This window comes from Platalea leucorodia, assembly GCF_965183815.1.
Source record: "Platalea leucorodia genome assembly, chromosome: Z".
NCBI lineage: Eukaryota > Metazoa > Chordata > Aves > Pelecaniformes > Threskiornithidae > Platalea > Platalea leucorodia.
In genome coordinates, this window is record NC_138858.1 from 20,202,162 (window position 1) to 20,227,188 (window position 25,027).

The 25,027-nt window shown below is 40.7% G+C and overlaps 2 protein-coding genes across 3 annotated transcripts in view; one reads left to right on the top strand and one right to left on the bottom strand.

The window, feature by feature from the left end:
• The window catches only part of MTREX (Mtr4 exosome RNA helicase), a 47,856-nt gene extending 35,866 nt beyond the window's left edge, over positions 1-11,990 (top strand). Inside the window, exons 19-27 of the mRNA XM_082336703.1 lie at positions 544-672; positions 1,841-1,951; positions 2,204-2,392; positions 3,522-3,685; positions 5,071-5,176; positions 6,334-6,390; positions 6,808-6,970; positions 11,217-11,321; positions 11,587-11,990. Coding sequence (XP_082192829.1) covers positions 544-672; positions 1,841-1,951; positions 2,204-2,392; positions 3,522-3,685; positions 5,071-5,176; positions 6,334-6,390; positions 6,808-6,970; positions 11,217-11,321; positions 11,587-11,639 — 1,077 coding nt within the window. The 3' untranslated portion in view covers positions 11,640-11,990. The remainder of the gene's footprint in view (positions 1-543; positions 673-1,840; positions 1,952-2,203; positions 2,393-3,521; positions 3,686-5,070; positions 5,177-6,333; positions 6,391-6,807; positions 6,971-11,216; positions 11,322-11,586) is intronic.
• A 22-nt stretch (positions 11,991-12,012) lies between these two features.
• Positions 12,013-25,027, bottom strand: part of PLPP1 (phospholipid phosphatase 1) — a 65,179-nt gene continuing 52,164 nt past the window's right edge. For both annotated transcript variants that reach the window (XM_082336704.1, XM_082336705.1), the window contains exons 5-6: positions 14,453-14,629; positions 12,013-12,148 (exon numbers count right to left, since the gene is read on the bottom strand). In XM_082336704.1, coding sequence (XP_082192830.1) covers positions 12,023-12,148; positions 14,453-14,629 — 303 coding nt within the window. In that variant the 3' untranslated portion in view covers positions 12,013-12,022. The remainder of the gene's footprint in view (positions 12,149-14,452; positions 14,630-25,027) is intronic.

Here is a 25,027-nt window from a genome sequence, read left to right on the forward strand (position 1 = left end):
CAGTTTAGGGTGTCAAAAGATGTGGCCTGCAAGATGCAGCTTCCTGTTTGCTGCAGATACAAGCTTGAAAGATTTTTCTGTGGTCTTTATTGTGGGGAAAAACTTGAACTTGCAAACCTGCAAATGAAAGAGATCCCCCAAATTTTGTTTCTTTAAAAAAAAAAAAAAAGGCAAAGTTCAGTACTGCTAGTGTGATGCAAATATTTTGCATTACAGTTACAAAAGATGTCGGCTTACTTTGAAAGAGCTACATCTAAACGAAAAGGCAGAAGCATGTAAAGCTGCAAGTAGACTTTGGGCTATGCTGGCGAGGGAAGATGGGAAAGGGGTAATTTTTTCAACTGTTTTTCTGTGGGAGGGATCTTTCAATCAATACTGATTCAGTAGTTTTTAAAATATACTGCATCACTGAGCTGATACTCTGTGAAGAGAGGTAGCTCATTTCATACCTTTAGTATTGAATAAAATCATGCTTTTTCTTTCCACTCTTGCTGGTATTTTAAAATCACTGTTACGGACCTGATTTTTCTATGCCCTCAACAGCCAAATTCCGGTGAATTGGACCCATTATACGTGGTTGAAGTGCTACTGCACTGCAGCAAAGAGAGTTTGAAAAATTCTGCTACTGAGGCTGCAAAGCCAGCCAGACCTGATGAGAAAGGAGAAATGCAGGTTTGTGACACATGTTTATTCTCAATAGTTTCTTACAAATGTTCTCGAAGATTCTATTTCCAAAGCATTTGCAAACTGTGGTAAAAGAGGGAAAGATGCATTAAGGAGGCGAAAGAAGCTGTACACCTAACTTTGCTTTCTTAAACAGTTGCTGATCTCACTGAAGAGGAAACTTTCAAGTGTGAACAAAATATTTGAGTCAATTTGTCACCATATAAGAAGTGCTTTGAAACTTAGTTACTGTTCTGTTATATATTTCAAATCAGTAGATGAAAGACAACAGCAGTAATGTAAACAAAGTTATGAAAATTACCTACATACGTGATAAAATCTGCAGATAAACAAGTGTCTATAAGCTGTTTTTTTCTTGGATACTTGTGCAGGATTTTGTGGGTAATGTGCATTTTTTCTACTACATTTGAGAATTTAGTTAGGATTTTTATAATCCTTGAGTAGTAAATTTTAGCAATGCTATTTGGCAGATACTTTTCTTACCAATATCTTCTGTCTCTGGGAACATAATTCTTTTCTTATTACTTCCTCTTTTTCAGACCCCTTCAGCTTTGTGAGGCTATCTCATTCTAAAATGAAATTGAGATTTTTAGTAAAAGCATTTGCATTCTTTAAAATTTTCAATTTGAAACCCTATATCCAGACAAACAGTTATAATTTTCAGATCAGAGACAGTTGTTTAATTTGTCTGTATGATTTTTTCACAAAGTCCGTTTAAAGCTTGAGATACAGGATTGATTCTTCATGGTGTCTTCATGGTTTTGAAACTTAGGAATATGTATTTGCTGATTTGATGTTCTCTATTGGTAGCATTCCTAGTTAAGTATATGACAATAATTGTCGTATAATAACTCATAAGAGTTATTCTAGTAGATGAGAAGCAAGGTAAAAGAAAAACAGAAAATTTTTTTTTCCACTTGTAGCCTCTCTCCAGATTTAGCTGAATACAGTTTTTTCCCATTTGGACAAATTTACTTTTCTTCTTTATGAATGCTTTATGTCATTACTCATATTTTCCTGTTTCCTGGTATTCCTTTACCCACTGCTGTGTCCTTGTATATTCAGTTTTCCTTCTCCTTTGTGAAGTTTTTCTATGGAACAGTAATAATAAATACGGTTTTTACTGATTTATCAGTTACTGCACTCCTTTTGATAGGTCGTTCCTGTCTTGGTACATCTTCTCTCAGCTATCAGCAGTGTCCGACTTTACATACCGAAAGACCTGAGGCCTATTGACAACAGGCAAAGTGTGTTAAAATCTATACAGGTAAGTTCCACCGGGCTATGTAAGCTCTCTGCTCTGATTAGTGAGGTACTCTTGAACCCAAGACAACTTGTTCTAAAGAAATTTGTTAGCAGTCATTTTAAACTGATTTTGAAAACTGCTGAAACATCACATAACAAACCTACATTACTGCCTCCTGTGTCCCTACAGTTGTGCCAGCTGATTTGTAAAAGTATAGTTTATTTTACTGTTACTAAACTTATAAAAAAAATGTTGGGTTTTTTTTCCTTTCAGGAAGTACAGAAGCGATTTCCCGATGGAGTACCATTACTAGACCCTATTGATGACATGGGCATCAAAGATCAAGGACTGAAAAAAGTAATCCAAAAAGTAGAGGCATTTGAGCACAGGATGTATTCTCATCCTCTTCACAATGATCCCAACTTGGAAACCGTATACAAACTTTGTGAAAAAAAAGCACAGGTACATATACAAAACCAAACACTGTATCTATATTTAGCTGAAGGGAGAGACAGTAATAGTTCCCTTCTTACTTGCTTTTCATTTGCAAAGCCCAAATAATATTTTTTAAATTAATAAGCCCAAATAATCCTTTTTAAATACAGTAAAATTATTGACTATCACTAGCAAACTGGCTGAGTCGGTGGTATGCCCTTGATTGATACAGATGGGAAGTACACCTGAAAAGAAAACTCTTCAGAAAAAGTCATCAGGGATTAGAAGGTTACAGGCATGCCACGCGAGTCTTTTGCACTGAATAGGCATAGCACAATACAGTGTAGGCAGAGTCTTCACAGGTAATTGAAACTGATCATCTTTAATATGCTTGTGCAGAGCTAAGTTGAGTTGATGGGGCTTATTAGCTCGGGGAGTGTACCATACAAATCATTCTGCTGTTGCTTCCTGAGCTGACTCCCAGCCTGAAAGCAGTACACATACTTATTTTGTATAGGGTCGTACACTGCTAGACTGAAAGTGGTTGCGCACAAAAACAGCTCTTGTGTTTCTATGCTGCTCCAGAAAACAGGTTCTCCAGGAGTTGCTTCACAAAAGTGAGGTAGTTGTGGTATGGGCAGCACAAAGTTGAGTGTGGTAAGAGCTGATGGAGCAAGCAGACTTCTGCGAGGGTGTCTGCACTGTACACCACACTGTCAGGATGTTGACAGTGACTGTGATAAACTACAAGACACTGGAAGAGCTCTAATAGCAGGAAATAATGCCTTTGGGTTACATTTGATTGAAAAGTTGGTTAGCTGAGACTTAGTACAGGTCTCAGAAGATGAGTGCTCATTTCTCAACCAGAGATTTCTTCTGTTGTTTTCTGGTGTGGGCTAGTTGGGTTTTTTCCCCCATTCTGGGTAAATAGCTTAACTTCCCAAACTTGCTAAGGCTTCCTGGGGGTGAATGGAGCTGATTTTTTTTTTTTTAATTTGTTTCAAACCTTCCTCTTAGTAGAGCTGGATGAGTCAATGTCAACTAGTATGTCCATATACTGTCGTTCTGAGGCCTTTATGTGAATTAAACAACGTCTTTAAAACAATTGCATCTGGTAAACCAGCAACATGTAATTTCTCTCCTTCTGACCCCCCAGATTGCTATGGATATTAAAGCAGCAAAGCGAGAACTGAAGAAAGCCAGAACCGTCTTACAAATGGATGAACTCAAATGCCGCAAGCGTGTTTTGAGAAGACTGGGGTTTGCCACGTCTTCAGATGTTATTGAGATGAAAGGACGCGTTGCTTGTGAAATCAGCAGGTAATTGGCTTCTGTGTGAAGTGATTATTGTCATGAATACACACTTTACTGTCGTTGCTGAAATTAGTATGTCATGTTTATATTTTAAAATTCTGAGACCATTAGAAGAAAGATTCTTCAGAGACTATGTGATCTGTGTCGTAAAGGGAATATACTGATTGAAGCAGTAAAGATAGCAACTTAAGGACAAAATAGATTTTAAAACTAAAATGCAGACATGAAAATGCCAAAACAATGGCTGTTTTCTTACACAGCTTAAGCAATAGTGTGTTTTCATTTAATATTGTACATTACATGAGAGGATAGTTTCAGTTTCTATGGTTCCCCTTCCCAGGACTCTTAGTACAGAGTCACTGACAAACAAGGGTATAACGGTGATTTTCAGCAATTACCAAGTCGCCAACAAGTTTGGAACACAGCTTAATTGCTTCCATAGGGCTGTTGGAACAAATCTATTGAAGTGATGCATTTTACTGTAATACATTTAGCAGGTACATATATATTGAAACATATTGTAAAAATTCCACGGAAACTGTTGAATCAGACTTTAATACTTCAGAGTGTAACTCAGATTTTGGTAGAATTGTGTATTTTTAAAAGTTACAGTGATGCTGTACCCCTTGCCTTACAGATAGTTTGAAAGATGCTACCTGTATTTGTTTGATATCTAATAACTTTTTTCCCCTGCAAAATTTGATAGCAAATGGAGAAGCTGAATCAGAGATTTATCAACTTACTGACTTTCAGGAAGCATTTGCTGACAAGTTACACTTTTCTTTGTAAAAAGAATCTACTTTTTTATTCCAAATCCTATGCATTTCTCTGATAAACTCCAAAAATAAAGGTGTAGTCTTATCAACAATTTGATGTTTTATTCAAATAGTATGTTTTGATTTTGTATCCACATCATGCACCTCGTTTTATAATTCACAATTAAGTCCTTATTCTACAAGTAAATTGAAGCAAGTTTGTTCCTCTTCAGTGTTTTGGAAATATCCAGTTGAATCTTTTTTGAGCAGCGGCAGTACCAATTTTAGTCCCTTTCATAAGTTGCCTAACTTGCTGGTTCTTTTCAATCTCTTGGTATCCTGTCTGATAAAAACTGACTAAAGCAACTGTTAGTATTAACTTATATGAACTGTCAGGAGAGATTCTTTGTAGTCCAGTAAGAGCTTTTAGTTTCCTTAAAATAGTCTCACTCTCTTACTAGTTATCATCCCCCTTAAAAAGCTCATATATTAGTATTTAGTGTTCCCATAAGAAAAATTAAGAAGCTACTGTTTCTTACCTATATCCAGTTGCTTCACAAAACAGATTAATAGTACTTCATTTAAAAGTTACATTTCGGTAAGTCTTTTCCCTAAGCTTCCTTCTTTTTATTTTAGTGCTGATGAACTACTCCTGACAGAAATGATGTTCAACGGTCTCTTCAATGACTTATCTGCAGAACAGGCAACTGCGCTACTAAGCTGTTTTGTATTTCAAGAGAATGTGAGTTACTTCTTCAGTTCATGAATTCTAGACATTGCTGTCTACCAACAGTATTGTTTATAATTCCGTTTCAGAAATCGGTCATAAGAGTACAAGCCATTGCACATTTTTTTATCCTTTCCTAAGGTGTTTGACATGAATTCCCATTGAAATTAACAAAAGCATTGCAGCTTCAGTGCTAAAATCTTTCTTCATGAGTGACATGCTGAAGGTTGTGTAAAATTTCTGTCCTTGTAATGAATCTACAACTGTTTCCTCCTTATGTGTGTATACACACATACATCCTTATAATTTAAAGTGTAGAATGATTATTTCAAAAAAGAGGCTTAAAAATATCTGCTCCTACACTTTTGGGTGAGGGTATCTTTAATTCTGAGACATGCACATGCTATTTGGACAGTACCCTTGACCTGTTGATGGAAATGGCAGTACCACATGGACCTGATACCAAAAGAGCTGTTAAAAACAGACCATATGTTATTAAAAGCAAAACCATGGGCATTTAATACCAGATGCCGTTGTTTTCCCACCTACAAGCTGTATAGAAGTTTGGCATCATCAGGAAAATACAGTAAAAATAAACTTCCATATGAAATGTTACTGCAGATAGCTAGTAAGATGTATCACTTAGGTTCATTCTACATGTGGAAGCAAATTAGCAGCAGATGCTAATGAATTACTTTCATTAGTCGAAGGGATGCCAAGGTAAGCCACTGTTAGTTAGAATAGTACTCGGGTCTAAACAGGTAGGACATACTAATGTTGCTGTACTTGAATAGCCATATTTTCATACATAACCAGTGATGTTTAAGTTATTAAAGAAAAGCTTGTTCAAGTTAAAGTAGTAAATGATCAGCATTTTGGCAGTGCAAAACTATGGAACAGCTAAATAGAGGGAATTTTGGAAGTATTCAGAAAGCAGGTAATTTTTTTCATACTGTTGGCATACTGTACAGAAAGATTTCGTTTTCTGATTTAGTTTGAGGAACAAGTACTTGGGGAATTCAGTAAATTTTAGTGTTTGATAGCAGGTTTGAAAAGTCATTGAAATAATTTAGGATGGTACTAGCACACATTCAACTTCTATTTTTGCATTTAATTTGGTATAGAGCAAATGTATGGGAGCACATGAGATTATTTAATGTCTTCTTTTTCAGTCCAGTGAAATGCCAAAATTGACAGAGCAGTTGGCAGGACCACTTCGGCAAATGCAGGTAATCTGTCCATTAGAAATCTGTCTGAGCTCAGGGTTACTGTTAACCTCAGTAAAGCGTATGAGTAAGCTATAATAAGCGCGTGGTGAAGACTTGATTTTGGATCATTAGTGAATTTGGCTGGCACTGCACGTGGTTTTGCAGTGTGTAATAATGGGTTATCTTGTTTGCAAGAAATCTTTCCGCTAATTTAGAACATGCCTTTAAAAACTTCTATAAGCTTGCTTTCTACACTGTAAGTTGCGTGCAGGCAGACTTAATGTATTAAGAGTGGTTTACTTTCTGGTTCTGAATAATTTCACACTAAAAAGGAAACCGCATCCTGTAGGCAGTACCTAATAATATGCAAGCCTTTCTATTGGTTAAACACTTAATCTCTTTAAGCGTATTATAAATTTAAAATATTTTATTTTAAAGGAGTGTGCAAAAAGAATCGCGAAGGTCTCTGCAGAAGCAAAACTGGAAATCGATGAGGAAAATTACTTAAATTCTTTCAGACCCAACCTAATGGATGTTGTGTATACATGGGCAAATGGAGCTAACTTTGCTCACATCTGCAAAATGACTGATGTCTTTGAAGGTAGGTTAATCAGTTCTTCTTCAGGAGGTGTGAGATGCTAATTCCATGACATGGAATGGTAGTTCTGAATAACCTTATAATCACAAAATTTATTAACTCAGATGTATTCAAGTATCTCCACAGCTGAAACTAAGTGGGGAAAAAATTGTTTATATGTTAATTTATAGTTACACTGTTGATAATTTAGAATTTATAGAAGACTTTTAAAGAGTGATAGCTCTACATTTTAAAAATTTTCTATAAAACTCAGAAATCCTAAGTATTGCAACAAAACGTAACGCTTACCTTTGCTAGCTAAAGGGAAAAGCACCACGTTCCAAATGCTTGCCATTAAGAAGTACAGCTCTTGTGCTCGTCCTCACTACAGTAAAGAGTTTTATTTACTTGGTCAATTGAAGGTTCCTCCTGCTGTCTTAATGATGACAGAAGTGAGAGGTGGTAACCAAGTCTCTCTTTTTGATGGTTCATCACTGCAGTGCATTGCAGGTATTTGAAAAGCCGAGATGCAATCTGTCACCTCGGTTAATTTGGTCCCTAAAATTGGAGTACTAGAAACTGCCTCTTGAGGAAGGATACTTAGTTTTCATTATTTTAAAAGTAGGATGACTGAAAGCCCAGATACTTTGTAAAAAGACAAACCATCCACCTGAAGATCAAAACAGAATGAGAAAATTAATTTCATCTTTTACCAGCTATGTTGAAAGTTGCAAAGAACAGTAGGATGGGTGCACCAGTCTTACAATGTGTGTAATGACTGATACTTGAAAATCCTTTTTTGAAGCTGTTACTGCCACCATTGTCTTGCCTCTCTCAAATGCTGTTTTCTTGTCTGTGCGTACACAGTTGCAAATGGGAGCTCTAAAAACAAAGGAATTCATGCACTTCTGTAATCCAATGCACAGACCCAGGAACTTTCTAAAGCAGGTTGCCTACGAGCAACAGGAATCCTGGCAGCCTTTGATTCTGCATTCAGCAGATTCCTCCTATTGCAGTGAACGTCTGAGCCTTACCTCTGCTGCAGGGGCACCCTGAGTAAGGGGAGCGCAACTCCAGAAGCAGTAGCTGGGTTGTTTTCATGCTGGCACTTGACTGTTCAGGATACACAGGGCAGTAACGTTTTCCATTTACCATATTTGGGCTAAGGCTAGTTGGTGAGCTTTGTCCTAGTCAACAGTGCTAGCTCCCTCAAAATTAGATCTTACGGGCCTATTTTGAGAAGTTCAGCTCTTGTGGCAGGCGCTGACGCATGATTCTCCCCTGGACTTCTAATAGGCTGGTTTTCTGTGCATTGTCCGGAAGGACGGAAAGCACTTCAGACGTCCGCTGTCAGTTAACACTTACCTTACATGCAGTGTGGTGTTGCTAAATCACAGGGGGGTTTGCCCTGGTTAGCCAAGTCGCTACAGTGTTTTCAAAAAAATTAAAAACCAGACTACAAAAAAAACCCTGCAAACAAACAACAAAACACAAACCACAGTGTCCTAATTTTATAAGGAGAAATTTTCATTTTAGGTATTAGTGCTTCCTGTCTTAATTTCGATAGAGGGTGTTACCATGGGGTGCAGCACGATGGCTTACTGTAGCTCTAAACGGAGGTATATTTTCCTCTTTGCCTTTTGGGCAATGTGGAATCAGCAATAATGCGTTGCTACTATTACAGAGTGTCCCAACGTCACTGTTGTGCACCCGTTTTAGTAAGGAGGCAGAAAATTGTCCAGCCATTGGGGAGTGTATTGGAAGCCACCACTTTTTTTACAGTAGTTTTTCATCACCCTCCCTTCAAACTTATTAAAAGTGCTTTCTGAAAGACTGTGCTCTTCATGAGTGAGAGACTCATGTTCAGTTTTGTGGTGCCATCCAGGCACATGGGCATTAGCAGAACTTTTCTAGACAGAAATGTTGAGTTGATGGCATGCTTCCACTCTTAGAAGCCTAAAGGTAGATGGTGTTCTGCTGTTTTATTAGTATTGGTGGTCAAGTGTCTGAAACCCCTTTTGGGTGCAGTTATGAGTAGTGTGAAAGCTTCTAGTTGTGGTAAGCAAATGGCTGCCTTTTCAGGTTGCAGCATAAGCCCGAGTACTCCAAGAGCAAGCGTGCTTGCCACAGATGGGAGTGTTGATTGGCTAAGGAAAATGAGTTGTCGTTAAGCCGAAATGTATGTGTTGGGAAGAAATAGAAATTGGAGAAGCTTTTTAAAGCTGTAGGGAAGAATGGTAATCTGAGCTAAGAAGTATCCTATTAATCAGTTGCAGATCAACTGTTTTTGTGGAAGTAAGCATAGACAATAGCCATTTATTCCGAAAACGCCATTTTTTTTCTTGCACAAAAAAAGTATGTCTGCAGCAACCCCAGCTATGCTGCCAGTAAATGAGTACTCCCTGGGACGGTTGTCAGGGTTGGCCTTGTAAATGGAGACGAGCAGGATCTTTGAGAGCTGAGCCGGGGCCTGCCACAAGGCAGCGTGGCCGTGCTCGGGGGAGCTGCCCGTGGTTCACTCGCCCTGGCTTTGTGCTCAATAGGCTACGTGTGGGTTTTTTCACCTCATGTCATTGTAATAGGTTTTACAGACTGCTGCCCTCACACAGCCGATTCTTACTGTAGAAACTGGCATGGCCTACTGGTACCATATGAATGTTTTTTAGAAGAGAAGTGTTATTTTACTTTTGTTAACAGCTCAGTTTCCCAGCAGCTTTGTAAAATGTTCTTTTCATATGGACAGTTTTTCTTCAGATACTATGCCTCGTCTAGAGCTAGTATATCATTGAACTACGGAAAGGCCACCTAGTCCACCCCCCCAGCAATTGGCAGGGACACCTTCACTTAGATCAGGTTGCTCGGAGCCCCGTCCAGCCTGGCCTTGAATGTTTCCAGGGATGGGGCATCTACCACCTCTCTGGGCAACCCGTCCCAGTGTTTCACCACCCTCATCGTGGAAAGTTTTTTTCCTTGTGTTCAGTCTGAATCTCTGAATCTACCCTCCTTTAGTTTAAAACCATTACCCCTTGTCCTGTCACAGCAGGCCTTGCTAAAAAGTCTGTCCTCATGTTTCTTGTAGGCCCCCTTTAAGTAAGTACTGAAAGGCCACAATAAGGTTTCTGCGGAGCCTTCTCTTCCCCAGGCTGAACAACCCCAGCTCTCTCAGCCTGTCCTCACAGCAGAGGTTCTCCATCCCTCTGATCATTTTTGTGGCCTCCTCTGGACCCGCTCCAACAGGTCCATGTCCTTCCTGTGCTGAGGACCCCAGAGCTGGACGCAGCACTCCAGGTGGGCTCTCACCGGAGCAGAGCAGAGGGGCAGAATCACCTCCCTCGACCTGCTGGCCACGCTGCTTTGGATGCAGCCCAGGGTACAGTTGGCTTTCTGGGCTGCGAGAGCACATTGCCGGCTCATGTCCAGCTTTTCATCTATCAGTACCCCCACGTCCTTCTCCACAGGGCTGCTCTCAATCCCTTCATCCCATATTTACCTTAGGAGTTATTTTGCATTCAGTAATTTTGACTGTGAGATGGTGCTGAGGAAATGACCAAACAGCGTACTGTTTGCACACTGCTAGAAGAGCATAAGCATTGGGGTCATTTTGTGAAACTTGTTACAGTGACTTGGGCCAAGCCGAGAAGTAAGTTAAAAGAGATGAGTGCATAACAAACTACAGTGGGTATTAGGTTGCAGTGTAGGACCTGTGTGAAGACTGAGCTTGTACGCATTACTGTAAGCATGCAACTGAGTTGTAGAGTGGTCCATAGACTCTTGAGTGGCACAGGAGTAGTGCCACTGTCTCTGCCAACTGAAGAACTAAGGGCTGTCAAAAAAATAAAAAAACAAACACACCCCACCCCAAAACCTATGATGTGTGGTGGTTCTTGAAGCAGCAAACTTGTGAATCCCCCAAACCTGTACATTTCTTGAGGGAAGTCTGAAATACTTGAAAGAAAAATCTACTAGGAATTACAAAAAAGCCCAGAAAATCCTCTGACTAGTATTAGTTAGAGGCTGTGAAGATAGAAGACGACAAGAACAGGACAAGCATTTGGACATAGCTTCAAGGAAATGCCTGATGGAGAAATTTACTGTTAAACAGAAACAAAGCTTAAGAGATATGGCTGTTCCTACCCTTGGCTTCTAGCTATATTGAACAAGGTTGGAGAAGGAACCATTGCTTTGGTCCCAAGTGGGCTTAAGCAACTGAATTATTCAGTGACATGATGTGGCAGTGGATACAAAGTTTTCCCTCACTGTTTTTGTGCAGGTAGCATAATCCGTTGCATGAGAAGGCTAGAAGAATTGCTTCGGCAGATGTGCCAGGCTGCAAAAGCCATCGGGAACACAGAGTTGGAAAATAAGTTTGCAGAGGGTATGTATTTCACTTCCACAGTATAAGAAGTCATCCTAGAAAGCATGTGAAAGGCACGTTTGTGGGGGGCAGGTACAGCAGGGTGTGGGTGAATGACTTAAAGAGGTAGTGTTTTGATGCATACTGACAATTTAACCAAGTTTGTGACTGAAAATGGATGTACGACGACATCTATTTAAGACTTGTAACAGTTTCTCTACAGCAAAGTATATGCCTGTAACTGTAGTTAAAATAGGGATATTAATACAGTTTTCCTTTTTAACAGGGATTACAAAAATCAAGAGAGATATTGTGTTTGCTGCAAGCCTTTACCTGTAACAGAAGGTATCGTCTAAAAACAGTACTAGATTCACATTATGGAACAAGTTCATCTCAAGTAATTATTTCTTTTAATGGTGTGTATTTAAACCACAGTTGTTTCAACAAGGCATGTACAAACAGCAGTCTGTGTAATATAACTGTTACTGTGTTTTCAATAAAAATTGACAATTTGAACAGCTTTTTTCTTTTAAGGAAGAGCTTGAACCAACAGAAATTTAAAGTTTAGATATACAATAACTGTGGTAGATGTTACTATATACAGGTAAAGTGAGCATCCAAGAGCAGCAACAGTCCCTTAAAGGCGTTTACTTATATTACATAGTTAGACTTGTGAAATTGTTTTCCTTTCAAAGCGCAAGACAGGCGAGGTGGGTCATTCTTCATGGTTGATGATTGCTGCCAAAGTGATTCCCATTTGTTGGAGTCTCATGTAGGGTTGTGTGGGAATCTTCTTTTGGTTGAAATGTACATCCTCTCACTTTGAAGAAGTCAGACACGTACACAACCTAAGTGAACAAATTAGTGTTAAGCTCCTGCACTTCTAAGTCTTTGAAACAAGGGGTAAATCTTTTGCAGAAGGTAAATTCCATGATCAAAACTAATAAAAAGTTTACAGAGATTAAAACATGAGAAAATTATTAGGAAGTCTTGTATAAAATTCTGGCATCTTTTTCTTTCAATAGCTTTTTCTCCAGCTATTACCCCCCCCCCCCCCCCCCGCCCATTGACCACTTAGCCACTGATGGCGTAAGCCAAATTCAAGGCTTGTGTGCTGACTAACTGCTCTAACAACTGCCTTATCAGGTACTGCTTCATTACAATAGCCATAGTTTGAACAGCTCTAAATGAAGGAGCAAGATACCCTTGCTGAGGGCCCACATCACATGTATGGTTAAATGTATACTGCCATTTATTTAGAACAGGGCAGGAGAGCTTGTGCTTTAGCTGAGGAGAAGGGTTCAAGGTTAGTAACTATTGTTCTCTGGAGTGTCACTCTCACTTGCATTTCTTTAAGAGCTGGTTAAACCAAGCTTGGATTCCTTTCTCCTTGGCAAGGTTCACAGCAGCTCCCTCCCCAATAGATGTGTCCCGCCCACGGCTCCAACAGCTCTAAGGCCAACTCTACCGACATCATCCTTTCCTGCATTCCTTTGAACATACCACCTCACTTCCTTCACAGCTACCGACTACGACACAGGTGCCTTGGTCCAATTCTGCAGCTTGCTCTCTTTCCGCTGCCCACTTCACAAAGTCACACTAGTAGATGTGCTGGGTGCAGGGCTGCATGAAGTGCAGTAAGTGAGAAGCCTTCTCTCACGAAACCTTCCCTTCCCACATCACCTCCTGCCCCCCACTGCAAACCTGAGAACTGCAGAACCCAGTTTAGGGCAGCAGAAGAAACCATCTCCCGCGCCGCAGGCTGGCTGGTGACCCAGCGTGCTGCTTCAGCTGCATACCAGATGAGTTTCAGTTTCCACTTAATGCTGAATTCACTCAATTTAGTGCTCCATTTGCAGTTGCTGCCCCAGCATGCTCTTACCTCAGCTTTCTCCTTCTGGAGGTGAACTCTTCAGTTCTTTCCGATAAGGGTTTTGTTTGGGGGAGGTTATTTTTAAAAATCATTTCCTCACCTTTCAACTCTGTTCACTGTAATGCCACCTTCTACTCATTCTTGTATTACCAAGCATCTCTAAGATATCCTCTCAATCATCCAACACCCTTCACTAAACTTGTTTTCCTAATAAAAGTGCCCTCAGCTCTTCAGTCCTTCATGTTTCTCATTCCCTGCACTCCTATTAGAAAATAAGATTGTACAAAAATGAGGGGTAGGATGATGTTTTAGTCAACACACAGCCACTTAATAACAGCTAATGCAGTATGTAGGGTTTCCCAGAGCTGCTCCAGGATTGGTTCTGATGATTGACTACAATGAGTAAACAAAGCTTTGTCCTGAAATGAACCATACCCTTCTGACTTTCAGCTGGGAAAGCGGAAAACCTTGGAAGTGGTTCTTCCAGGTGAGCCTCAAGTTCTTGGTAACTGAATCCTTCAGTATGACCTCAATTAGCCCATGATGTCTCTGAAGCAGAAGTCTCTCTGATCTCTCACTTCCCATGGATGAATCAACCATGGCACTCTGGTGACAGCCAGCACAGCTGCTGCCACTAAGGCACCCAGGCCTGCAGCTCCAAGTTTAGCTGATTCTCTGTTTTCTGGGATAGTTTTTCGCTCATCAGTACAACTAAGCTTCACCTGCTGGTTGTTGTGAACATCCTTTTAGCACTCAAAATGCACACAAGAAATGGTGAAGGATTTTAGTTTCCCCATCAGACTGAAAAAAACCAGGCTGTATAAGCTGGCGGAGGCAGACACTTCCATGCTGTCCTTATCCATAAAGGCCTTTGTTTTTTTGCCCTGCTTACCTCGTACACTGTTCTCCTCAGCTACTGTACTTGAGATTTAGAATTTGGCTACAAACAAAAAGTATGGTCATATAGAGGCCTACACGGTTTTGCAGTGGACCGTTTCCATCTCGGTTATTTGAAGAGCTCTTGGGCACGGACAATTTCATGTGGTCTAACAGCTAAAACAGCCACTTATCTCATCATTGGCCCAGAGTCTGCCTCACTCCCTGAAGTACTATTGCTACACCCAGTGCTGGAGAAGGGAGACAACTCCTTGAAATTTTCAAAGCATTAGGAAGACAGGTCTGCTTTCCTCTGAACACAGCCTGCAATTCTTAGATAGTGTTCATAAAAGCAGTGTTTACATGCACACCCCACCCCCTCCCCTCCTCAGGAATTACTTACAATGAGCACAGCTACCACTGCTCCCTGAATGAGTCCTGTTAAAACGTCACTCCAATGATGCTTGTAATCAGAAACACGCGAGAGACCCACATAGATAGATGCAGCAATAAGACCAAATTGTAGAGTAGGACGTACAAGTCTTGCCCAGTCTCCTTTCATTCTGGCCTGAAGGTAAAGCTAAAAGGAAAAGAAGAACAGTTATAAAATGCAGTAAATACAGAAGCAGTAATCATGTAAAATTGTATTGAGTCTGTTGAAAGAGCTGGGTTGAAATTCGTGTTCAGAGATGTGATATGTCCACAAATGTTCCAAGTATTATACTCACAGGTATGCTAAGGCGGAGTTTGATAAGCAGTGTTGGTCTTTATGTTTTTATATAAAACTACGTAACACTATCATACAGGTACTTGCTGTATTTGTACCAATATGACCAATGACTATTTTCAGGATAAAGGTACTGGTAATACCAGAGCCACTTAAGACTTAGAAAGAATCCAGTGGAAGTCAAACCAGTATTTTACTCCTGCATTATTACAAGGTGACCCGCTTAGCAGGTGATGGAAAGGCTGTGGATGTTGTCTACTTGGACTTTAGTAAGGCCTTTGACACTGTCTCCCACAGCATTCTCCTGGAGAACCTGGCTGCTCACGGCTTGGATAAGTGCGCTCTGCACTAGGTAACAAAGTGGCTGGACAGCCAGGCCCAAAGAGTTGCGGTGAATGGAGTCAAATCCAGTTGGCAGATGGTCACGAGTGGTGTTGCCCAGGGCTCAGTACTGGGGCCGGTCCTGTTCAACATCTTCATTGATGATCTGGATGAGGGGATTGAGTGCACCCTCAGTAAGTTTGCAGATGACACCAAGTTGGGTGGAAGTGTCGATCTGCTGGAGGGTAGGAAGGCCCTGCAGAGGGACCTGGACAGGCCGGATCGTTGGGCCAGGGCCAACTGTATGAGGTTCAACAAGGCTAAGGGCCGGGTCCTGCACTTGGGTCACAACAACCCCATGCACCATTACAGGCTGGAGGAGGAGTGGCTGGAGAGCTGCCCGGCAGAAAAGGAGCTGGGGGTGTTGGTTGACAGCCGCCTGAACATGAGCCAGCAGTGTGCTCAGGTGGCCAAGAGGGCCAATGGCATCCTGGCTTGTATCAGAAATAGTGTGGCCAGCAGGACCAGGGAGGGGATAGTGCCCCTGTACTCGGCACTGGTGAGGCTGCACCTCGAGTACTGTGTTCAGTTTTGGGCCCCTCCCTACAAGAAGGACACGGAGGTGCTGGAGCGTGTCCAGAGAAGGGCAACAAAGCTGGTGAAGGGTCTGGAGCACAAGTCTTATGAGGAGCGGCTGAGGGAACTGGGGTTGTTTAGCCTGGAGAAGAGGAGGCTGAGGGGAGACCTTATCGCTCTCTACAACTACCTGAAAGGAGGTTGTAGCGAGGTGGGGGTCGGTCTCTTCTCCCTAGTGAAGACAGATAGGACAAGAGGAAACGGCCTCAAGCTGCGCCAGGGGAAGTTTAGTTTGGATATTAGGAAAAATTTCTTCACTGAAAGGGTTGTTGATCATTGGACCAGGCTGCCCAGGGAAGTGGTTGAGTCCCCATCCCTGGAGGTATTTAAAAGACGGGTAGATGTGATGCTTAGGGACATGGTATAGTGGTGGACTTGGCAGTGTTAGGTTAACGGTTGGACTTGATGATCTTAAGGGTCTTTTCCAACCTAAACAATTCTATTGATTAACTACTAGTAAGTCTTATATAAAAAAAAAAATAGCTGGCAACCATCCAAATTTACAGTCCTCCAAATATAGGCAGCACCATCTTGCTCTGAGCAGGAAGACCATTAACAGCTTTAGTAAAGTTTACATATACTAGACATATGTTCAGTTAAACTAGCTGACAAGTTTTTAACTTCATTCTCAATTCCAGTCACCTTTAGTATTATCAAGCTTTTAGCACAACATTGCAGCTGTAGTTAAACATCAGAACTAACTTGATAAAATGATTGGTAACAACTAGAATCACATTCCTCAGTTGTCACTGGTGTATTTCACTGAGCTCCATCTGTTCCTAGTCCTTTTTAGCTGCATATTATGCATGTTACCACTCTGGTAAGCAAATGGCTATGTGCATTTCCCATGGTTTTTCTCGCTCCTCAGCTCTATTTATGTTGTATGTGTCTATACTTTTGAAGTGTTATCTCAAATTCACAGTATTTAACTCTATTACTTTCCCATCTAATCCAAGACCCTGCTTTTGTCTCCTTCTCCAGTCTGCCTAGGACAGAGACCTCTTATTTCAGCTATAAAAGGAGCTTCTCCAAATCCACCCTGTAAACATCATTGAATTTATTCTGGAACTTGATCCTGTCACCAAAAAAAGGCACCATAGTTACCGTATTTACGGAGAAGGACAATGCAGTTGGAAGTTATATTTAACATCTCAAGTATATCTTTTCAGTACCATCTAGGAACTTCAGGTTGAGTACAAAACCTTAATTGACAGTCTTGCGAAATCGTAGAAGCTAACTAAAACACAAGCTTCAGGCACTAAGACAGCACACTAAACTTCTGGTAAATCCCTGCATTGCCAACTTCAAAAGCCATGGCTACCTTTTAGAAGCATTGCATTTACAATGTAAATACAGGCATAGAGCATGCACTGTAAATGCAAAGGTGCTACTTTCCAAAGTTAAACATTTGGGGAATGTTTGGCTGGTTTCTCTGAGTAACTTACATCATAATTTTGGCATGCTGACTTCTTCAGCTATAAATGGAGCATCAAAAAGATCAACCCTATCCATAACTGGTTTTCTTTAATAGCAAGGTCAGGGTGAAATCAGACCCTGAAGAAGCTACAGCTAAGCCTGAACTGGAAAATAATTTTTCCCCCCATCAAGTGGTGGGACCTTAATTTCACCACTAGGGAAAATATTGTTTAGCCACTTCAAAAATTTGCTGTCACACAGTTCTTTTAACAAAAGGTGTTTAATGGTCTTTCATTAATACTACTTCTGGATTTACCAACAGTAGACCAGAACACTACCTGCGTGCCAAATGGAGCAGAGGTGGGTCCAAGGAAAACATGCTGGTAGCCTAAAAAGAGCTGGCTGATGATTTGATACTGGCTGTTCTTTCCTCCTTCCCTATTCCCACTAAATTCTGCTTAAGACAGCTAAAAATACCGTGCTGTAATAAAGTTTTTTCCATGTAAGCATTCCTGGTAGTTGGCAAAGATGTATAGTCGTATTGGAAATAAAAAGGGTTATGCAACTGCAGATAGGTGGGAAACCAGATTTACTTCTGAACAGAGGAAGAAAATGAGGCAAGCCACAGGAAAAACAAACTTGGAAAGATGCCAGCCCACAACACCAAGTGATCAATAAAATAGTCTTTGAATCTCCCTTATGCAGCATGTACTCAGATTTTCCTTCTGCTTGACAACGCATCAAACAAGAAACTTGGATTTAACATCTACATGAAGACTTCATTTCCATCTAAGAGAGTAATCTCTAGTCATAGAGAGGATGTGGAGCTGCTTTATCACTCACAGAACACATGCAGTTGGCCACAGGCTTCATCAGTTCTAGGTGCTTCTTCACACCACCCACTCCAGTAGCTGTACAGGAGATGGCCAGAGCCCTTCCTGCACCTTCTACCAGCAGATGGATTTATATTATTCTGAAACTAGGTGTGAGAAGGGGGAGAAATCATACCACAGATAAGTGTCAGTGTGATTGATCACTGCTGCGTTTAACTTCAGAAATAGCGGCTGTTCTGGTTACAATTGTTTTTTTTCTGTTCTTTCTTTGTTCCGTTGAGAGCAATTGCTTATTAACCAGCTGCTGCAATGGCAAATTCCCATGTTATTTTTAAGCAGGTAACTTCAAACTGACACTGCTTTTAATAGGCTCAGGCAGTCATGCTCCTCTGCAAAGCTTCTTCCTACTACCATGACTCACTCTTAGAAAGACAACAGCAACATGTCTGGGCTGAAACAGGCCATCAGGACTGCACAGGAAAATAAAGCAGCCAAAGACAGGCAGGAGCTTTTGCCTTTTAATTCCATTAAATATAAACCAAGGTTGATACCAGAGGTATGCCCTCGAGTCCTTTATATAGTATTGGTCCTTAAATAGGCACAATATAGAGATGTCCTGGTGTTATGCTGCATTAACACTTACTACTATTTTGACCCTGTTGACTAGCAGAGACTTTAGACTGTTTACAGAACCCCTCCCGATATGCACAGCATGCCTTGGGTTCTTTTGCTCCTCTTTGAAGTAATTTACAGCACAGGCTTAAAGAAGGGAAACAGAAGCAAATCCCTGCCTGTCGCCCCACCCAAGTCTCTCTGCTAGAAAGGAATAAGCTTTATAATTAAAACTTGCAATCTACGGAAGCAGCAGGAACTGTAAGTTCCTTAATATTTAGGATTTTTAAGATTTAGGAACTTTAGATTAACATCTGGTTAACAGTACTGTAATGCCCTTTACCAGCATTTCACTTGTTTCCGAGAAATACATTTGTAAGCCTATGAACACAGTAGGAGCATCCACAGCTCTTCTGGCAGCAATGCACGCCTATCAGTGACAGCTATTTGACCATGCTAGCTTCCCTGCTATCCTGTTTCTGATCATCTGCCTGATCCTTCAGTAATATCAGTCAGCTATGATCTAGTTCTCTTCACTCCTCCATCCTGCTGTTTCTCATGTTTGTTTTGTTCGTTCTTTTTAAAGTGCACAAATAGTTTTCATAGAAACTTCCTCGTAATGGGATTAAATAATCTCCAACTTTTTCTCCCTACTAGCTAATGCTTACTCTATAATGAAAATATGTTCTCTACACCACACACATCCTGAACACAAGTTTCTTCTTAATCTATGCTCTAGTACTTCATTTCTAAAAATACACACAGGAATGAAGAGAAACTCGCAGCCACTTTGTGGCTTCTTGCAAGAAGCCACAGACATGAACGGAAGGGTCTCTGCAACCAGAGAATTATTTGCTACTCTTAATGTTTCTAGCATAGCTTTCAAGTATTTGCTCTTCCACCAGAGCCTACCTAATTTTAAAGTACAGCGACTTTTATTTCCTAGATGGACTTTTGGAGGTGTAACCATGTAGCTTCACAAGAAGCTTTCCTAACAGCTAACATCTCACATCCCCACCTTAAGGGCACAAATTTCCTTTAAATCTACCAAAATGTACTCACTCCACTAACTGAGGTCATATTTCAGATATTTAGTTTCAATACTTAGAACTCCTCCGTCATTTTTCATTCAATACCTTCTCAGCTTTTTTCCAAAATCCTATTACACAAAAATTCTGTACTGCAAAATGTGTTGCCTATTAAGGTATGGGAAATCCTCTTGCACTTTCAGTCCTCCTTCAAGAATGGAAGTCAAAAGGAAGAAAGTTTTGGGGGTTTCTCCCCCACCCAGGAAGAGTTTTACTTGTACCAACTGATTTGTTCTGTCACTTTTGAAAAATGGATTTTCTTCAACAGGATTTTGTTTCCTAATATCAAAGGCCCTAGTAATCACATTTCATACAGGTGTCCTGTCCTCAGGAACAGAAGCACACCTTTCCTTTGGAGAGGTACCTATTTTCCCCTCTTATTCTTGTCTCCTCAATCCCAATATGCACACAGCCTCATGAACTTAATAGCAAAACAGAGAGAGAATATTCTTTTCCCAGAGAGAAATCTCCCCTGTGACAATGGGGAAATGAGAACACTTCAATTTGTCCGAGTGCAAGTACTAAGAGTCTGGAGGAAAAACAAAGGTGCAGAACATAATTTTTCTTATGAAATAAGCCCTACTTTGAGAGACCATAGTAATTGATACAGGTTTTGGGAGAGATAAAATAAATGCCATTTACTTTACTTAGCGTTTACCATTAGTCACGTCTAACTTTGGTTTCATGATATCTGCCTGAGCATTAAGAAAAAGCCCTATGGCTTTCCCGTTTTGCTCTTAACAGGCAAAAGATCCTACTGCAGTTACAATTCATATTTGGATCCATTATTGACTACAGTTAGAAAAGCTCATACTTCAGAGCAAGTCTGCTGACCCAAAAAAGTCCCAAGAGCCACAAGCAGTCATCAGTGCTGTGGAAATCCACCATAAAGATTCTTCCCAAACCAAGCAGCTCAAACAGTAACGCATAAGCCACCTCAAGCGTGTGTACACGTGTATGTGGTTGGCTTTGGGATTTTGGGGGGCGGGGATACAGAGGTACTGTGCTTTGGCGGTTTTGTTAATGAGGCAGGGGCCTCATTAAGGAGACCTGGGGTTAGGAATAAAGGCTGAGAATCCAGGCACATTTGTAGGATAGGAAAATTCCATTTCTATGGATATCCCAAGGACATCCTTACAGGACACAATCCCCCGCTCCTAAGACTCTGAAGTCTTCCATTAGGAAGCTGAGTATATGCACAGAGCGCCAAAGTAACTATCCACCCTCCAAGTCCACCAGTAAATAAGCGTCATTGCCTTTCTGCGAGGGGAGGAGACTCCAGTAACCACAGTACTACACACTTCTACACGACACAGTTTGCACCCAAGTATCTTTGATACAAGCACTTTTCAAACAAGATCCTCCAAGAGAATGAAAAGAGCTGACACATTCACCCTGGATTCTTGCGTAATGCTATAAAGCAAGAGAAAATGAACATTTAGGCAGACGGACAACCTGCCATGTCCCTGTTCCAGTCCTGCTCAACAGTCCAGTGGTACAGACCAAGACACCTCTGCCCTGCTCAGACTAGGCAACAGGGGAAAAAACCACCCCCTTCAGAGATCTTCCAAGCTTTCTACTTCTGTGAAGGTTTGCAAAATAGCCCTCCTCTTTCTGCATGTTACAGGAAACTTCAGAGATTCCTTTGCGTAAAAGCTATTATTTAAATAGCTTTGTATAAAAGCTGTTAATCATATTTCAGCTAGCACAAACTCTGGAATTCAGGTAAGTGTAAGAAATCCATGAAACAGTTAAAAATCGCAGTTCTGAGCACAAAACAATGGCCAAGAGCCACAAGACGTGCTGAGAAATAACCTGTCCTATACAATCTTGTTGTTTATGCAAATATTACATACAAGTGCAACAGCTTGTTTTATACCTGTAAGCACTGTAGCTGTGAATAAACAGAGCTCTAGGCATCAACCAAGACACTGCCTGCAAACCAGAAATCAATGTGCAGTTTGTTTCATGTGAAGCTTGATGTTAATATGGATAATGCCTATCCCATGTAATTTTAAACACAACAGGCTCACATCCAAACAGAAAACTGTATTATAAAAGCACTACAGAGATGTAGCATAATCCATGAGTCACTCATGAGCTGGGGTTCTTAAAAAAAAAAAGGAAAAAGCAACTTAGACTTCCAAGTTCATTTTGCCTTTCTAATGAGATCTCCTTTTCTTAACAAATACATATTTATGTTCCCTGGTATATCTGCAATATTATCAGTTCTTTAGTTTTATTTTGATTGGGCAGAAAACAAAGGAAAAAGAAGCAACATTTCAGAATTAATTTTTCCACTTCCAGTGAAGGAAAAGGATATAGGTCTGCAGCTACTTCAGGGTGGAGGTGTATCTGGGCTGCTCTGCAAAGGGATGGTCTATCCCTTTACTCTAACCATGTATTCCTGCTGACCTCCCTGTGCCAGCCCTGATGTTTGAACAGCCCTACAGTGAGGTGGTACAGGGAATTGATCCATTGGACAGCTGAATTAAGGGAAAAAAGAAAAACAACCAGACTAGGGAGAAAGGCAGAATGCATACTATTCTGGCCTCTTTAAGATAGCTACATGCTGCTGTCAAAATGCAATTGATGTGCAAGAGCTGCCTCCTATGCAATGAGAAAAAAATCCTTTCACTAGTAAGAGCCCAACTCTCAATTCAATATCAAAAGTACAATCAATCTATTCTGTACAGCCATTTCCCACTGGACAAGTAATGTTTTGGGGTTTTTAATCATCCAGCCTCAACTTGGCTGTACTTTGCAAAAATAATTGTTTATTGACACCATTTTACAATAAAGCAGGATAAACAATAACATTTTATTCCATTGCAAATGCTAACATTTGGCTCTTTTCTGATGAGGGGAAAAAAACTAAATGTGTTCCTTCTACTTGGAGTAAGTATTTTTCTGTTGTGTCTACCAAGTTATAGAAACCTTTGCTAGAAGAATGTAAGCACTGCAAGGTATTGCTTTCAGCTTAGCCCTACAGGAGCCAATTCACAATAATCTCATCACTACTGACAGCTGTAGCTCCCAAGCAAACTACAGAGAAATCGTTTTACTTGTTTGCTTACTATTAAAAAGTCTAAATACCAATATTAAAAGAATACTAGGAGCACATACAAGTAGAAGCACAAGTGCCTCCACACTTGAGCCTCACAGCATGACCAGTTACTCTATTTTTTCGTCTCTGCTTCAAATAAGATGCTAGGTACTACCCACAGCTACAGCCAAACAAAACATTTTCAGTAAAAAACGTCTTTTCATTAGTTTTTGAAGACTAGGTAGCCCTCAGCTTTCATGTTGGCAGGAACACATTAAGGACTGTTCTATAGCTCTAGTCAGTAGCATTTGGGACAGTACAGAAATACTGCCATGCAGACAGACATACCTAAAATACTGTGTTAAAGGCTCCCAGGCTCTTATTTGGGTACTGTTTCACTCAACCTCCAATCCCAACATAAACAATTAAAGCAAGAGATTTCAAGAGCAAAGCTTGATTGGCACATTTAGAAGCATGACTACAAAAAGCTGCCTAACCCCCGCTTTCACTAGTGTTTAACCTATGATCTCTCTGCAAAAGAAGGCTATCAGCCCAGGTCACTGAAATATGAGTCACGCTTCCATTCTCATCTGTAATTCCTTGTGTCCTTGGACACACAAGATGTTCTTTCCCAATGAACCGTGGGAGATCTTGATAGCCTCTCAAGTTACATTGTGCAAAGATTCATCATCCCCTTTCGTCCCAAGTCTAAGCAACACAAACACGTTGCCATCCCCAGAATAGCAGAGCAGCTTGGCTGGGTTTCTGTAGCCCTGTTCATCATCCCGGGTTAGGTGCAGGCAGGGAAGTGCGCAGAGCAGCTACAGCCAAGACAGCAGCAACCTGATCCTCAGGGCTGCACTCATTTCTGCCAACTGCAACAGTTGCAGTGGGGTCATTCTCGCTATTGAAGACAGCATGCATCTAGCATTTTAATTTACAATAGCTTTCAGACATAAGTTTAAAAAAAAAAAGTTGAAAAACTTATGATTAACTGCAGCATCCCCCTCTCTAGGGGAAGGACGCTAGGTGGGTTGCATGGACATTGCTAGAAGAGGTGTTCAGCTATACTCACCCTCCCATTCTCCAAGCCAGAATACAATGGTTTTGTTGATACAGGACAGATTGTGCCAGCTGTTTAACTATGAAAGGAAAGGAGCAGCAGGGGGAGGGGATGACGGAGACAACTTGGGATCCAGCATCTGTTATTAGGTCACTGGGTTCCCACATACTGTTGCGGCTCAAACTCCCTCTAGTTTCCACATGAAGCCGTTGTTGGCAAAAGCATCCTAGAGATAACGGCTCTGCCTGGACCCAAACTGACCCACTAGCTCTGCCAAATGAATCTCAAAATACATTCTCCACCACAACTTCCTGACCTGACAGTCCGCAAGTAGATTTTTTTTTTTTTTGTGTGGTTTCACTCATTCCATGTACCAGTGAGTTAGAAACTAGAAGAAACCGTACGTCTAACCTGGAAGTAGGCTGAAAGCCCAGGCCTTAAACTGGTCCAGCTAGACACAACAGCTTTTTTACAGGTACATGGTAACATAACATCCAGTTAAAAATGCAGCAGTGATCTCTATGCTGTAAGAATGATAAGTGATATCACTACTGCTTATTTAAATAGGTACACTATATAAACCATTCAACATTCCCTAAAGTTATTCAAAACCCACACATTTCTATCATATTATCTAACAAGTTCTAAAAGCATGATAAGTGTTTTATGAAACAGAATTAACTCATTCTTCTCCTTACTCTGCAGATGAGCAAACCTCCTTTCTCAATGGCAGGTGCCACAGTGATTTGCAGTAGGCACTGCCCTTGCTTGCTTCTGTTTTAATCCCAAATAGTCACATACAGCAAGCTACATGAGACCAGTTCAAGTAGAGGTTTTGCACATGAGCACACTGATGAGTCAAACACTGTAACAAAATGTGGATTCATTAGAGTTTGCCATAAAAGGCTTTAAGCAGGAAGTTGCTATCAATTATGTAAGTATATAAGTTGATATGGTATCAGAGACTCATTCCTTTTGTTTAGATAACCTTTAAAACCTTGACTATCACATGCATGGACAGTGAACGCTGCTCCTGCCAGGAACCTAAGACAGACAATATTAAGTAACTGTAAATGCTGGGGAACAAAGGTTATTTGTGTCCTCCCAGGAAGATATGAGCCCAAGTTACATAGCAAGTAAGTATTTCCATTCCTGAAGCTAAAAGTTAAGTTCTGCTCTCCAATGCTGTCCCACAAACCAAAAGACAAACTAAGGAGAAATACTTCAAATTCCCAG